This window comes from Hemiscyllium ocellatum, chromosome 16, assembly GCF_020745735.1.
Source record: "Hemiscyllium ocellatum isolate sHemOce1 chromosome 16, sHemOce1.pat.X.cur, whole genome shotgun sequence".
NCBI classification, from domain to species: Eukaryota; Metazoa; Chordata; class Chondrichthyes; order Orectolobiformes; family Hemiscylliidae; genus Hemiscyllium; species Hemiscyllium ocellatum.
Window position 1 is genome coordinate 70919267 of NC_083416.1, and position 15581 is coordinate 70934847.

Below are 15581 nucleotides of genomic sequence, written 5' to 3' on the forward strand. Positions count from 1 at the left end.
TGAGGAGTTTTCACAGATTACATAGAGAGACACTGTTTCCAGTTACAGGACACTTGGTAACTGAGGGCTTGAAAAATCGAGAGGAACAAAATTCTTTTTTAAAAATCAGTAAGTTGTTGGATTTGTGGATATAAGTTTGCTCACTGAGCTGGAAGGTAGTTTTCAGATGTTTCGTCACCATACCAGGTAACATCATCAGTGAGCGTCCGGTGAAGCACTGGTATTATGGTCCGCTTTCTATTTATGTGTTTAGGTGTCCTTGGGTTGGCGGTGTCATTTCCTGTACTGGTGATGTCATTTTCTGTTTTTTTTTATCAGAGGGTGATAAATGTGGTCCAAGTCAATGTGTTTGTTGATAGAGTTCCAGTTGGAATGCCATGCTTCTAGGAATTCTCATGCTTTGGCTTGTCCTAGGATATTATTTAGATTAGATTAGATTAGATTACTTACAGTGTGGAAACAGGCCCTTCGGCCCAACAAGTCCACACTGACGCGCCGAAGCGCAACCCACCCATATCCCTACATTTACCCCTTACCTAACACTACGGGCAATTTAGCATGGCCAATTCACCTGACCCGCACATCTTTGGACTGTGGGAGGAAACCGGAGCACCCAGAGGAAACCCACACAGACACGGGGAGAACGTGCAAACTCCACAGAGTCATATTATAAACTGTCGTTTGGCTGTTCTCCCCCCACCCCAACCCCTTCCCCGTGCCACCCCCCATCCACCATCTGATGGTTATAACAGGGGCGTACTGAATAGTTTTGGCAAGGAAAAGTGAAATTTTATGTAATGATGTTGGCATATCAATGATGCCAGTTACTGATTAGCCCCACCTCACAACACTGCCCACGATCTGATGAAAGGACTGATGCCTTTGTGACCACAAAGATCCATAACTACATCGGAGTCTCGGCAAAGGCATTCAGAAAGCACCAATCACTACTGAAAAATAGGAGTGAGAATAACAATTGTCACAATGAGAATACAGGTTGAATAGTCTGATAACCTTTACTTTGTATTTATTTTTTTAAATCAAATAAATAACCTTAAATCAACAATTCAACTAGGTCATTCTGACCAAAGTATTTATAATGAGGACAAAAACAGAAATTGCTAGAAAAGCACAGATGCTGCCAGACCTGCTGAGAAGAGAAATCAGAGTTAACGTTTCAGGTCCAGTGACTCTTCTTCTGAACTTCTTCAGTTCTGAGGAAGGGTCACTGGATCCGAAATGCTAACGCTGATTAATGAGGTAAAAGTATAGCTGAGCAGGATTGATTGAAGGAAGAGGTTAGGAGGAGAGTGTGTTTCTGGTCAATTGGCCGCCTTTGTTTAGGTACAGTCAAGGGACATTCCCTCTCATGGAAAAGATTGGAAAACAAATCCAACATTCCCTGGATGATGGAGGAGGTAGAAATTAGCATTAGAAAGATAAAGTGTGCTTATGACAATGCAAGGCAGAACGAACAGGGATACCGAACATTTGGAGTACATGAAAAAGCATACAAGAGAAACAAAGAACCGTAAAAGACTAGCAGCTAATAAAGGGAAATCCCAAAGTCAAGCTGTAAGCATATAAGAAAAAGTAGTTAAAGGAAGGAGTAAGACTGATAGAGAAGGGGATTTACACGTGGTGGCAGTGGGCATGGTTGAGGTGTTAAATGCATACTTTACTCTATCTTTCCAAAGGAAGATAATGCTGCCCAGAGCACAGTGATAGAGGAAAAGAGATAAAATGAATAAGGAAGAAGTCTTGGGTATATTGATGACACCGCATATCTAAAACACCCGATGAGGCGCACTCAAACATTCTGAAGGAAGTTACATTAATAATGTAGGGCCATAATCATTTTATCTTTCCTGGACTGAGGGAGGTGCCAGAAGACTCGACACAGTGGCACAGTGGTTAGGACTGCTGCCTCACAGCGCCTGAGACCCGGGTTCAATTCCCGACTCAGGCGACTGACTGTGTGGAGTTTGCACGTTCTCCCCGTGTCTGCGTGGGTTTCCTCCGGGTGTCCGGTTTCCTCCCATAGTCCAAAGATGTGCGGGTCAGGTGAATTGGCCATGCTAAATTGCCCGTAGTGTTAGGTTAGGGGTAAATGTAGGGGTATGGGTGGGTTGCGCTTCGGTGGGGTCGGTGTGGACTTGTTGGGCCGAAGGGCCTGTTTCCACACTGTAAGTAATCTAATCTAAGTAATCTAATCTAATCTAAAGACTGAAAAATTGCAAATATTATGACCCTGTTCAAGAAAGATTGCAAGGGTAATCCCAACAGTTACAGAGCAGTCAGTCTAACTTTGCTGATAGGAGAAACTTCTACGAACAACTATTCAAGATAGAATTAGTTGTCACATGGATAAAGGTAGATTAATTAGCAAGAGTCAGGTTGGACTTTTACTGGGGGAATTATATTTAACTAATTTGCTGGAGCTTTTTTTGAAGAGGTAACAGCAAAGTTCTACGAGAACCACTGCTGAAGTAGTATCCATGGATTTCACATTGACACATGTTTGACACATTGTCACACAACAGACTTGTGAGGAAAGTTGTAAGTCATAATATAGAAGATCAGTAGCAAAGTGGACACAAACTGGCTGAGGACTAGGAAAGAGAGCGCAATGGTCAAAAGATATTTTTCAGACTGGATGGCATTTTGTAGTGGAGTTCCCCAGAGGTTGGTATTGGGATTCCTGGTTTTCGTTAACTGGATCTTAGTGTAAAAGAGATAATTTTAAAGTCTACTGATGACATTAAATTTGGATGAACATAAACTGAGGAGGACAGAGTGAATCTCTAAAAAGGTCCCCGAAACTGGTAGATTAGATTAGATTACTTACAGTGTGGAAACAGGCCCTTCGGCCCAACAAGTCCACACCGACCAGCCGAAGTGCAACCCACCCATACCCCTACATTTACCCCTTACCTAACGCCACGGGCAATTCACCTGACCCGCACATCTTTGGACTGTGGGAGGAAACCGGAGCACCCGGAGGAAACCCATGCAGACACGGGGAGAACGTGCAAACTCCACACAGTCAGTCGCCTGAGTCGGGAATTGAACCCGGGTCTCAGGCGCTGTGAGACAGCAGTGCTAACCACTGTGCCACCGTGCCTCCCGAGTGGATAGATAGATGGCAGATGATGGTCAAAGCAGAGGAGTTTGAGGTGACACACTTTGTTTGGAAGAACACTGAAAGACAATAAAAAATAGGGAGTTTAATTCTACAAAGGGTGCAGGAAGTGAGAGTTCTGTGTGTATATGTGCACAGATCATTGAAAGTAGCTGGACTGTTTGAGAGATAAGTTAATAAAACAGTGTTCTCAGACTTATTAAGAAGGACATAGAGTACAAGAGCAAAAAAGTGTTGTTGAATTTGTACAAGCAACTTGTTAGTCCTCAATTGGAGTACTGTGTTCAGTTGAGGGTGCCATTTTATAGAAAGGCTGCAAATGCATTGGAGAAATTGTAGAAGCAACTTACATGAACAATTCCAGAGATGAGAATAATCAGCAATGAGAATAGACTGAAGAAATTAGGACTACACTCCTTAGAGAGAGTCATAGAGATGTACAGCATGGAAACAGACCCTTCGGTCCAACCCGTCCCTGCCGACCAGATATCCCAACCCAATCTAGTCCCACCTGCCAGCACCCGGCCCATTTCCCTCCAAATCCTTCCTACTCATATACCCATCCAAATGCCTCTTAAATGTTGCAATTCTACCAGCCTCCACCACATCCACTGGCAGCTCATTCCATACACGTATGAAAAAGTTGCCCCTTAGGTCTCTTTTATATCTTTCCCATCTCACCCTAAACCTATGCCCTCTAGTTCTAGACTCCCCAACCCCAGGGAAAAGACTTTGTCTATTTATCCTATCCATGCTCCTCATAATTTTGAAAGGCTGAAAGGAGATATAATAGACGTCTTCAAAATCATGGGTAGAATGGGAGAAGCAGTCCCTGCATGTGTAAGAACACGGGCGGGAGAGCAAAGACTTGAAGTTATGCGGAAACGAAGCAAGGGTACTGTGAGAATAACACTTTCACAGTGAACAGTGAGGGGATGCAAAGCACTGCCCAGGAAATGTGGTGGAGCCAGGTTCAGCTGAGACATTCAAAAGAGCATTGGATTATTATTTGAATAGAAATTGCTGTAACAATTCTCTGATGTAGCTAGTGCTAACATGGGAAGTATCTAGACTTGGAACAATTTTCTTAAAGTCCATACTAAAAGTGCTGATTTTCTACTGGTAAAGAATCTTTGGTGGAAAGCGCTGAAGAAACCCATCAGAAGCATTTGCCACAGAGGAAAACAAAAAACTGCCTGAAAATGATCAAGCGGGATCTTTTGGTTTCCTCTTCCACGAGAGCTTTTAAAAACTAGGAAACGTCTTGATACAGCAGAGAGGACATTTCCAGAGGTGAAAAAGAGCAGACTGTCAATGTCAGCGTCATCAAAAAATAGTCACTGTGCACAGAAGGAGGAGCTTAGCCCAGAGAGCTGCAAGAATGTGGAGTGCACGACCATAGTAATTGTTTGAGGTGAACAGAGTGGCTACTACTCAATCCTTTAATTTCATGCGGATTTAAGGGGAAGCTTGGTTGTAGCACAGCAATACTGTTTCTATCTTTTGGCCATAAGATCTGGATTCAAGGCCATCTCCAAAGATGTCTGAACAGGTGCATCAACACTGGTCTGACTTGGATGGGACAAATGGTCTGTTTACCTTGAATTTTTTTAGATTAGAGTAGATTACTTTGTGTGGAAACAGGCCCTTCGGCCCAACAAGTCCACATCAACCTGCCGAAGCGCAACCCACCCAAACCCATTAACCCTTCACCTAACACTATTGGCAATTTAGCATGGCCAATTCACCTAACCTGCACATTTTTGGACTATGGGAGGAAACCGGAGCACCCGGAGGAAACCCATGCAGACACGGGGAAAATGTGCAAACTCCACACAGACAGTTGCCCGAGGAAGGAATTGAACCCGGGTCTCTGGCGCTGTGAGGCAGCAGTGCTAACCACTGTGCCACCGTGCTGCCCACTTTTATGCAAACAGTAATAGGGAAGAATAAAACTACCAGCAGAATGCACGGTAAATGAGCATCTGATGAGACAGACTAACGTTTCAGTAAAACATTTCAGAATCCTAAACAGATAATCAAACCAGTATTTTAGTCAATTGGAGGTAAGGTGAGGTGTACATGGTTAAAGAAAACTGCTCGATCAATATCAAATTGATCTGAGTACTGCTCAAAGGAGATCCGATATGTATCCAAGGGAGAGACAGGTAGTGTTGAGGGAATGGGAGGCTTCAGAAAGACTTGTACAGGCTAAGAAAGTGGACAAAGAAGGCACATGGAATAAAATATGGGAAAGTGAGAGGTTTTGCACTTCCATAGAAAAAAAAGACTATTTTGAATTAAGGAAAGGCTTTGGAAATGTGAAGCACAAAAGACTTAGGAGTCCTAATTCATGATTTTCTTAAGGTTAACATGTTGATTCAGCTGGCAGTGAGGTAGGCAAATTCAATGTTAGAATTGGTTTCAAGAGGCTTAGAATACAACAGCAGGGATGTACTACTGAAACTGTACAAGGTGTTCCAACTCCGAACACACTTGGAATATTGGAGTAATCTGGACCCCTATAATTTAGGTTTCTAAGGAAGGATATGCTAGCATCAGGAATGGGTTCAGAGGAGGTTTACAAAAATGATCCCAGGGATGAAAGGCATGTCATATGAGGAGCGATTGACTGGGTCTGTATGCAAAGTCTAGATAGTTTCAATCAGATCCCTGTCATCTAACAGAATACTTAAGAGGCCTGGATAAAGTGGATGTGGAAATGTTTCCACTAGTAGGAGAGAAGCGATGGTGTGATTTCCTAACTGGATAAGTTCACACAATAGGTGAGCACCTGACAAATCTGGTTAATGTTTCATCAAAACATTTCAGAATCCTCAACAGATAATCAAATGAGTATTTTAGAAAAATGGTGGTGGGGTGAGGTGTACCTAGTGAAAGAATGTGATTTGGAGATTCCAATCAATAACAAATTGATCTCACCACTGTTCAATAGCACTGCATAAAGTAAAGCAATGCTTGTATTTCAGATTCTAAAAGGGATTACATTACAAAGATAGTGTTGACAATGAAAGATTATTCCAACTTGCCCAGAAGAGGAAATATCACAGAAATACCCTGATGTAAAGCAACATTTCAGTAATCATATATTCAATCAATGAGACAGACTCCTTCCTAAGAGAGACAATAGGAGCAGTTAGTGTTGATTCATTCAAATACAAAGTAGACACATCTCTTCCAGAAAATAACATTTGTGGATGCAACATATGAGTAACATAGGGCATCCGGCTTTGGAGCTGTGGGTCGCTAAGTTCTGTGCACTTTGGGGTTTCTCAAGTCATTTCTAGTTTTGTTGCAGATTAACGGAAGACTTGTTTGCTATTATCATTCTGTGCGCGTGTTACCAAGGAGATAGATGAACAAGATAGACTTTGGCGTTCTTCACATTTAAAACCTTTGATGCAAAAATAGAAGACATCAATGTTTCTTGTTACATTTCCCTCCCCAGATCCTTTTTCCTTTTTTTCTGACATTTCAAACTTGTCTTCATAGAATCCTTACAGTGTGGAAACAGGCCCTTCAGTCCAATTCTGACGCTCCGAAGAGTAACCCACCCAGGCCCATTCCCCCCACCTTATATTTACCCCTGACTAATAAACCTAACCTTCACATCTCGAACACTATTGGCAATTTAGCATGGCCATTTCACCTAAACGGCACATCTTTGGACTGTGAGAGGAAATCAGAGCAACCGGAGAAAATCCATACAGGGAGAATGTGCAAACTCCACACAGACAGTCACCCGAGGCTGGAATTGAATCCAGTTCCCTGGCGCTGTGAGGCAGCATTGCTAACCACTGAGCCACCATGCTGCCCAGGTCTTTTCTCTGCACCTTATTGACTGACTTACCTATATCATTTTCTGCTTTGGTTGTACCAGTGCTGACTTAGGAATTACCAAACCTCACTATTCCAACTATTTTGAAAAGTCTTCTAAGATTTCCTCCTGTAACACAGACTTCTGAGAATTCCATTATTGCCTTTTAATACAATCAACATTGTGGGTCACTTGCATCAATATACCACTGAAGGTCAATGTACCTGGGTAATCTCCTTGACAAATTTATCCAACTAATCATACTCCTCTGCTCTGACTCAATAGCAGTGTTAAGTCAATTCCTTTCAAGTACTTATCTAATCTCTTTCTGAAAGTTAATGTCCTGTTTCCATCGAGTAATCTTTTAGGCAGCACATTGTAGATCTCAGCAACTGGCTGCACTGAAAATTCTTCATGTTATCACTTTTTCTTTACTCTAAATATTTATGTTTTTGGTACTGGACTCTTCTGATACTTCCAATAGTTTCCTCTTATTGACTGTATACAGTAGCACAAAACATTTTGATTTATGCTGCACAAATTCCATTGAAATTTTAAACCTCAAAGTTTATCTGCAATACAACTTGTCAGGGAGTGTATCCAGTCAAGCTCCAGGCTCAACAATTGGAGACAGATATCATAAACAACAGACGAGGTAACAGAATGGAGAAATAGCTGTGTTAGGTGGAACAGTGCTGGAAAAATGACTGATCAGTGGTACTAACTACACCTGCCATTAATGGAGTTTCTGTTTGCTTGCCACCAATTCAACAAAGACATCTACTCAGGGTTGATTGTTCCTGTTGGGGATCTTCATGTGATTGAAAAGGACGAGACCCAACCAGCAGCAAAACTGGAACAGAAGTAGACCATTCAGCTCCTCAAACCTGTTCCACCATTCAATGAAATCAAGGCTGACCTGTGGCCTAACTTCACAAAGAGAAAGTGAGGACTGCTGATGCTGGAGATCAGAGCTGAAAATGTGTTGCTGGAAAAGCGCAGCAGGTCAGGCAGCATCTAAGGAACATGAGATTCGACATTTCGGGCATAAGCCCTTCTTCATTCCTGAAGAAGGGCTTATGCCCGAAATGTCGAATCTCCTGTTCCTTGGATGCTGCCTGACCTGCTGCGTTTTTCCAGCAACACATTTTCAGCCTAACTTCACAAACCTGATTAAAAATTACACAACACCAGGTTATAGTCCACCAGGTTTATTTGGAAGCACTAGCTTTCGGAGCGCTGCTCCTTCATCAGGTGGTTGTGGAGTATAAGGTCATAAGACGCAGAATTTATAGCAAAAGTTTACAGTGTGATGTAACTGAAGTTATATATTGAAATATACCTGGATTGTTTGTGAAGTCTCTCATCTTTTAGAATGACCATGTTGGTTTCAGTTCTTTCATATGTAAATCGCAGAACATTTTTAAAGTTATATCCTCAATTGAACTTTAACAATTAGTGTCATGTCGGCCCAGATCATGCATTATCACATACCTTTGCTTATCAAAAATTTTGTCTATGTTGGATTTAAGATTAGTGAATGATCTAGCATCCACTGCCATTTATGGAAGAAGGTTCTCAACACCTACCACCCTTTGCTTTGTGTAGAAGTGCTTCCTAACATCCTGTACAGGACTTTGGTTAGACCACATTTGGAGTACTGTGTGCAGTTCTGGTCGCCTCACTTTAGGAAAGACGTGGAAGCTTTGGAGAGGGTGCAGAGGAGATTTACCAGGATGTTGCCTGGAATGGAGAATAGGTCGTACGAGGACAGGTTGAGAGTTCTCGGCCTTTTCTCGTTGGAATGGCGAAGGATGAGGGGTGACTTGATAGAGGTTTATAAGATGATCAGAGGAATAGATAGAGTAGACAGTCAGAAACTTTTTCCCCGGGTACAACAGAGTATTACAAGGGGACATAAATTTAAGGTGAAGGGTGGAAGATATAGGGGAGATGTCAGGGGTGGGTTCTTTACCCAGAGAGTGGTGGGGGCATGGAATGCGCTGCCCGTGGCAGTGGTAGAGTCAGAATCATTGACGACCTTTAAGCAGCAATTGGATAGGTACATGGATGGGTGCTTAATCTAGGATAGATGTTCGGCACAACATCGTGGGCCGAAGGGCCTGTTCTGTGCTGTATTGTTCTATGTTCTATCCCTCCTGAATGGCTGGCCCTAATTCTTCAAGTACAGGAGGATGGGAAAAAATTCTGGCTGTAAGAGCTGCTCCTTTTTTTTTTGAGGTATTTTAGGTATTGGAGGTGATTTCCTCGAATTCCAGGAGCCGCAATTACTGTTTATATGCTGTTGCATTGTTTTGGAACTTTGGAAAAAAAAGGTCAAAACAACAGCAGTTTTAAAGGGAGAAGGGCAGACGAAGGAAGCACATGGTGAGGACAGTGCAGGAGAGAGAGAGAAAAGAGAACCTGCACAGGTACTGCCTTTGCTGTTTGAATTCGTGTATCGCTGGACATCGGAGCGCACCTGGGAAAATTAAGAGTGAAATTCACAACTAATCTTGGAGGAACTGTTGGACGAAGTTCACAGCACAGAATCAGATAAGTTAATTGCTGTTTTAAGTCTGTCCAAGAGAAAGGCTGCAGAAGTGAGTACAGTGGATTCTTTCTTGATTATATGTTTTTGGAGATAAGTCTCTTGATTAAAAACTTAAAACATAAGCCAAAGCTATTAATTTAACCTGGGGCAGCGTTTGTAGAGGAATAAGACGGTGTCATTTTCTGGGTCTGTAGATTGAGAAGGAGCAAAAATGGCCTTTGCAGTGATATGTACTTCTTGTCAGATTGGGAGTTTAAAGAGAGTTTTAAGGGTTATTGTGGATTATATCTGCCATAAATGCTGTTGGATGCGAATCTTATCAGATCAAGTGGATCAGTTGGAGAGACAAATAGAAGCAGTGAGGAATTTGCAACAGCTACAGTATGTGATGGATGGCAGTTATAGAAAGGGGGGGGGGGGGGGGGGGAAGTCTCAGATACAGTCACATAGACTGTAGTCAGAGGTACAGACAGATGTTTCTGTGGGCAGCAGAGAAAAAGCAGAATGGTGTGTTGTTTCTCTGGTGCCAGGATCAAGGATGTCTCAGAGAGAGTGCAGAATGTTCTCACGGGGGAGGGGGGCCAGCAGGAGGTCACTGTCCACATTGGAACCAACGACATTGGAAGGGAAAAGGTTTAGACTCTGAAGGGAGATTACAGAGAGTTAGGTAGAAATTTAAAAAGGAGGTCCTCAAGGGTAGTAATATCTGAATTACTCCCAATGCTATGAGCTAGTGAGGGCAGGAATAGGAGGATAGAGCAGATGAATGCATGGCTGAGGAGCTGGTGTATGGGAGAAGGATTCACGTTTTTGGATCATTGGAATCTCTTTTGGGGTAGAAATGACCTGTACAAGAGGGAAGGATTGCACCTAAATTGGAAGGGGACTAATATACTGGCAGGGAAATTTGCTAGAACTGCTTGGGAGGATTTAAACTAGTAAGGTGGGGGGGGTGGGGGGAGGGTAGGACCCAGGGAGATAGTGAGGAAAGAGATTGATTTGAGACGGGTACAGCTGAGAACAGATGTAAGTCAAACAGTCAATCAGGCAGGGACAAGGTAGGACTAATAAATTAAACTGCATTTATTTCAATGCAAAGGGCCTAACAGGGAAGGCAGAAGAACTCAGGGCATGGTTAGGAACATGGGACTGGGATATCATAGCAATTACAGAAACATGGCTCAGGGATGGGCAGGACTGGCAGCTGAACGTTCCAGGATACAAATGCTACAGGAAGGATAGAAAGGGAGGCAAGAGAGGGAGTGGCATTTTTGATAAGGGGGAGCATTACAGCTGTGCTAAGGGAGGATATTCCCGGAAATACATCCAGGTAAGTTATTTGGGTGGAACTTATTGGGATTATATTATAGTCCCCCCAGTAGTCAGAGGGAAATTGAGAAACAAACTTGGAAGGAGATTTTAGCTATCTGTAAAAATAATATGGTAGGGGATTTGAACTTTCCGAACATTGACTGGGACTGCCATAGTGTTAAAGGTTTAGATAGAGAGGAATTTGTTAAGTGTGTACAAGACAATTTTCTGATTCAGTATGTGAAGGTACCTACTGGACAAGGTGCAAAACTTGACCTACTCTTGGGAAATAAGGCAGGGCAGGTGACTGAGGTGTCAGTGGGAGAGCACTTTGGGGCCAGCGACCATAATTCTATTCGTTTTAAAATAGTGAAGGAAAAGGATAGACCAGGTCAAAAAGTTGAAGTTCTAAATTGGAGAAAGGCCAATTTTGACGGTATTAGGGAAGAACTTTCAAAAGCTAATTGGAGGCAGATATTCACAGGTAAAGCGACAGCTGGAAAATGGGAAGTCTTCAGAAATGAGATAACAAGAATCCAGAGAAAGTATATTCCTGTCAGAGTGAAAGGGAAGGCTGGTAGGTATAGGGAATGCTGGATGACTAAAGAAATTGAAGATTTGGTTCAGAAAAAGAAGGAAGCATATGTCAGGTACAGACAGGATAGATCGAGTGCATCCTTAGAAGAGTATAACGAAAGTAGGAGTGTACTTAAAGTGGGGAATCAGGAGGACAAAACTGGGACATTAGATAGCTTTGGCAAATAGACTTAAGGAGAATCCAAAGGGTTTTTACAAATATATTAAGGACAAAAGGGTAACTAGGGAGAGAATAGGGCCCCTCAAAGATCAGCAAGGCGGCCTTTGTATGGAGCCACAGAAAATAGTGGAGATACTAAATGAATATTTTACATCAGTATTTACTGTGGAAAAGGATATGGAAGATATAGACTGTAGGGAAATAGATGGTGACATCTTGCAAAATGTCCCGATTACAGAGGAGGAAGTGCTGGATGTCTTGAAACAGTTAAAAGTGGATAAATCCCCAGGACCCGATCAGGTGTACCCTAGAACTCTGTGGGAAGCTAGAGAAGTGATTGCTGGGCCTCTTGCTGAGATATTTGTATCATCGATAGTCACAGGTGAAGTGCCGGAAGACTGGAGGGTGGCAAACGTGGTGCCACTGTTTATAAAGGTAGTAAGGACAAGCCAGGGAACTATAGACCAGTGAGTCTGACCTCACTGTTGTTGGAGGGAATCCTGAGGGACAGGATAGACATGTATTTGGAAAGGCAAGGACCGATTCGGGATAGTCAGCATGGCTTTGTGCATGGGAAATCGTGTCTCACAAACTTGATTGAGTTTTTTGATGAAGTAACAAAGAAGATTGATGAGGGCCGAACAGTAGATGTGATCTATACAGACTTCATTAAGGCGTTCGACATGGTTCCCCATGGGAGACTGATTAGCAAGGTTAGATCTCATGGAATACAGGGAGAACTAGACATTTGGATACAGAACTGTCTCAAAGGTCGAAGCAGAGGGTGGTGGTGGAGGGTTGATTTTCAGACTGGAGGCCTGTGACCAGTGGAGTGCCACAAGGATTGGTGCTGGGCCCTCTACTTTTTGCCATTTACATAAATGATTTTGATGTGAGCATAAGAGGTACAGTTAGTAAGTTTGCAAATGACACCAAAATTGGAGGTGTAGTGGACAGCAAAGTGGGTTATCTCAGATTACAACAGGATCTGGACCAGATGGGTTAATGGGCTGAGAAGTGGCAGATGGAATTTAATTCAGATAAATGCGAGGTGCTGCATTTTGGGAAAGCAAATCTTAGCAGGACTTATACACTTAATGGTAAGATCCTAGGGAGTGTTGCTGAACAAAGAGACCTTGGAGTGCAGGTTCATAGCTCCTTGAAAGTGGAGTCGCAGGTAGATAGGATAGTGAAGGCGGCGTTTGGTATGCTTTCCTTTATTGGTCAGAGAATTGAGTACAGGAGTTGGGAGGTCATGTTGTGGCTGTACAGGACATTGGTCAGGCCACTGTTGGAATATTGTGTGCAATTCTGGTCTCCTTCCTATCGAAAAGATGTTGTGAAACTTGAAAGAGTTCAGAAAAGATTTACAAGGATGTTGCCAGGGTTGGAGGATCTGAGCTACAGGGAGAGGCTGTACAGGCTGGGGCTGTTTTCCCTGGAGCGTCAGAGGCTGAGGGGTGACCTTACAGAGGTTTACAAAATTATGAGGGGCATGGATAGGATAAATAGGCAAAGTTTTTTCCCTGGGGTCAGGGAATCCAGAACTAGAGGGCATAGGTTTATGGGTGAGAGGGGAAAGATATAAAAGAGACCTAAGGGGCAACTTTTTCACGCAGAGGTTGATATGTGTATGGAATGAGCTGCCAGAGGATGTGGTGGAGGCTGGTACAATGGCAACATTTAAGAGGCATTTGGATGGGTATATGAATAGGAAGGATTTGGAGGGATATGGGCCAGGTGCTGGCAGGTGGGTGGGGTTGGGTTGGGATATCTGGTCGGCATGGACGGGTTGTACATCTCTATCAGACTATGACATCCCCTTGTTCAAAAATCCCCAACCAGTGGAAATAGTGTATTTATCTACTCCCTGTTTTCCTATTAATGTCTTGAATTATTCAATCAGATCACCCTTTAAAATTCTAAATTCTAGAAAACAGGCTTAACTTATATAATCTCTTCTCATATCTTAACCCTTGAAGTCTAGGCATCATTCTTGTAAACCTACATTGTACTCCCTCCAAAGCCAATAGATACCCTTTTTAAACATCCTGTTTATCAGCCACTACTGCTGCAGACGTTCAACAGTGCAGCACTGAAAGGCACAACAGATCACCAATTAGGGTAAGTATGGGTGGGCAATAATGGCCAGCCTTATCATAAATGGTCACTTCCGGGGAACAAGCTGAACAAAAAACCCACCTCTCGTTACTACATGCTTTCTGAATGCAATCTGTTAAATCACACTTTGCAAAATAAAAGTAACGACAAACCACAAGTGATGAATTGGTCATGATGTACTTTGGCATTTTTAAGGACGTTAAAATCGATGCATCGTGTCAAATCCATTCATTTTCATAAATTCTCTTTCCAAAACATGCAGTTCATGTTTTCCTTCCCGTTCAAAACAAACCCGGCATACACATCGGGAGGCCTTCTTTTAAAAAAAACCAAACTGCGATGCTGTAAATCTGCCCTCAAACTCTCGGCTGAAGTATAAAATTACCCAGAATTTCAGTTGACCTGTTTTCAGGAAGTCAGCGTTACCTGTACAGCAAATGTTTTAGCAGGGCGCTGTGACCCATGTGCGAGATGACGACTTCCACTCAGACGCGGAATGTAAAGTGAAAGTGACACTATTGTTCAACATTGGAAATGGAATCTTTGATATCAGGCAACAAAATAAAACATCAGGGATGGGAGCGAAGAGCAAGCTGCGGGAAAAGGGGCTATAGAGGAAGAGAAAAAGCCAAAGCCCAGAACTTACACCAATCATAGAGGTTAGTCCCAGTCCAGAACCCGCTACACCCACTCCAATGGAACCCTAAGTCCAGCTGATTCCGCTCAAACTGCTACATTCAGCCACACTGCGCAGGCGTGTCACCCGAGAAAGAGGACGGAGCTTCCAGTTCTGGCTCTCCCTGTCAATCAACCTACTTTTACCTCCCAAATACAGCGAGCCCGCTTACCATTTCTCAGGTTAACGTTGCAGAATTTCCTATCTATTCACATTGGCTACCTTTTTGCAGAGTCTTCTTTACAAATATTGATATTGCAAAATCTTGTAATAAAATGCTGCAACATCTGCACTGAGATATTTCAACTCAATTTTTTCAGATGTAACACACCTCCGGAGCAGATGGGTTTAGAACCCAAGCCTAAGAGCATTACCAATGAACCAGAATAGCTCTGATACATGGAGACTTGTATTTTTGGCCGTGCTTCTCTAATTCTGCTCTCTGATGAATCTCCAATTTTAATTGATGTCTCGGGGTGGGGGTGGACATAAAACAACAAAGATATAATCATACTTGCACTGGCCATACTGCAGATCCGTTTTGGGATACACAAAATAAGGCAGACCAGTGTGCAGCATTCGCAAGTTTTACTGGCTTTTCCTAGTGCCTGTGCCTTCTGTAAGAATGATAAAGGATACACAATGAGAAAAAAGTAGAAGAAAACCAAAAGAAAGCCATTTTTAAAACTGCTACACACATGTATAGACAGAGACAAACAAAAAAATATTGGCGTTATGGCATTTGTTGCGATATTCCTTGTGTTTTCCAAGGCTTTCTGTTGTCTGACCTCCTTTCTCAATTCTTTCTGTAGCTTGCAGGAGGCATAGGGTGACTGGTACACTAATTGTGAAGTCTATGAACTAGTGGGTAATGGCAAAAACCCGCAGCAGCTAATGGGCTTCTTTTTGGGTTTAGTTAGTCTGATGCAGGAATAGAACCACAGAACTGGTACCACAAAAGTCAGAAGGTTCATCTCCCTTGATTATAAAACAATTCCAATCTGCTCACTTGCCCAGGAACCATATAGAGAGTTTTTATCAAGATGATGATCTTTAACATCTACAAATGGTTACAATTGCACAAACCATTCAACAATCTGTTGCTGGATAAATCTCAGTCTGCATACATTTCACAGCACCATGACGTCTTATCTCTCCTGCAAGGCAGTCATGTAAACACAA

General features: G+C 42.7%; 1 protein-coding gene across 5 annotated transcripts in view; it reads right to left on the bottom strand.

The window, feature by feature from the left end:
* The window catches only part of rad50 (RAD50 homolog, double strand break repair protein), a 157656-nt gene extending 143199 nt beyond the window's left edge, over nt 1-14457 (bottom strand). The window contains exon 1 of one of the 5 annotated variants that reach the window (XM_060837367.1): nt 14370-14457. In XM_060837367.1, coding sequence (XP_060693350.1) covers nt 14370-14378 — 9 coding nt within the window. In that variant the 5' untranslated portion in view covers nt 14379-14457. Of the gene's footprint in view, nt 1-841; nt 920-13875; nt 14088-14149; nt 14232-14369 lie in introns of those variants that run through there. The other 4 variants (XM_060837364.1, XM_060837365.1, XM_060837363.1 and 1 more) reach the window with 4 other exon arrangements.
* Between the last annotated feature and the right edge of the window lie 1124 nt (nt 14458-15581).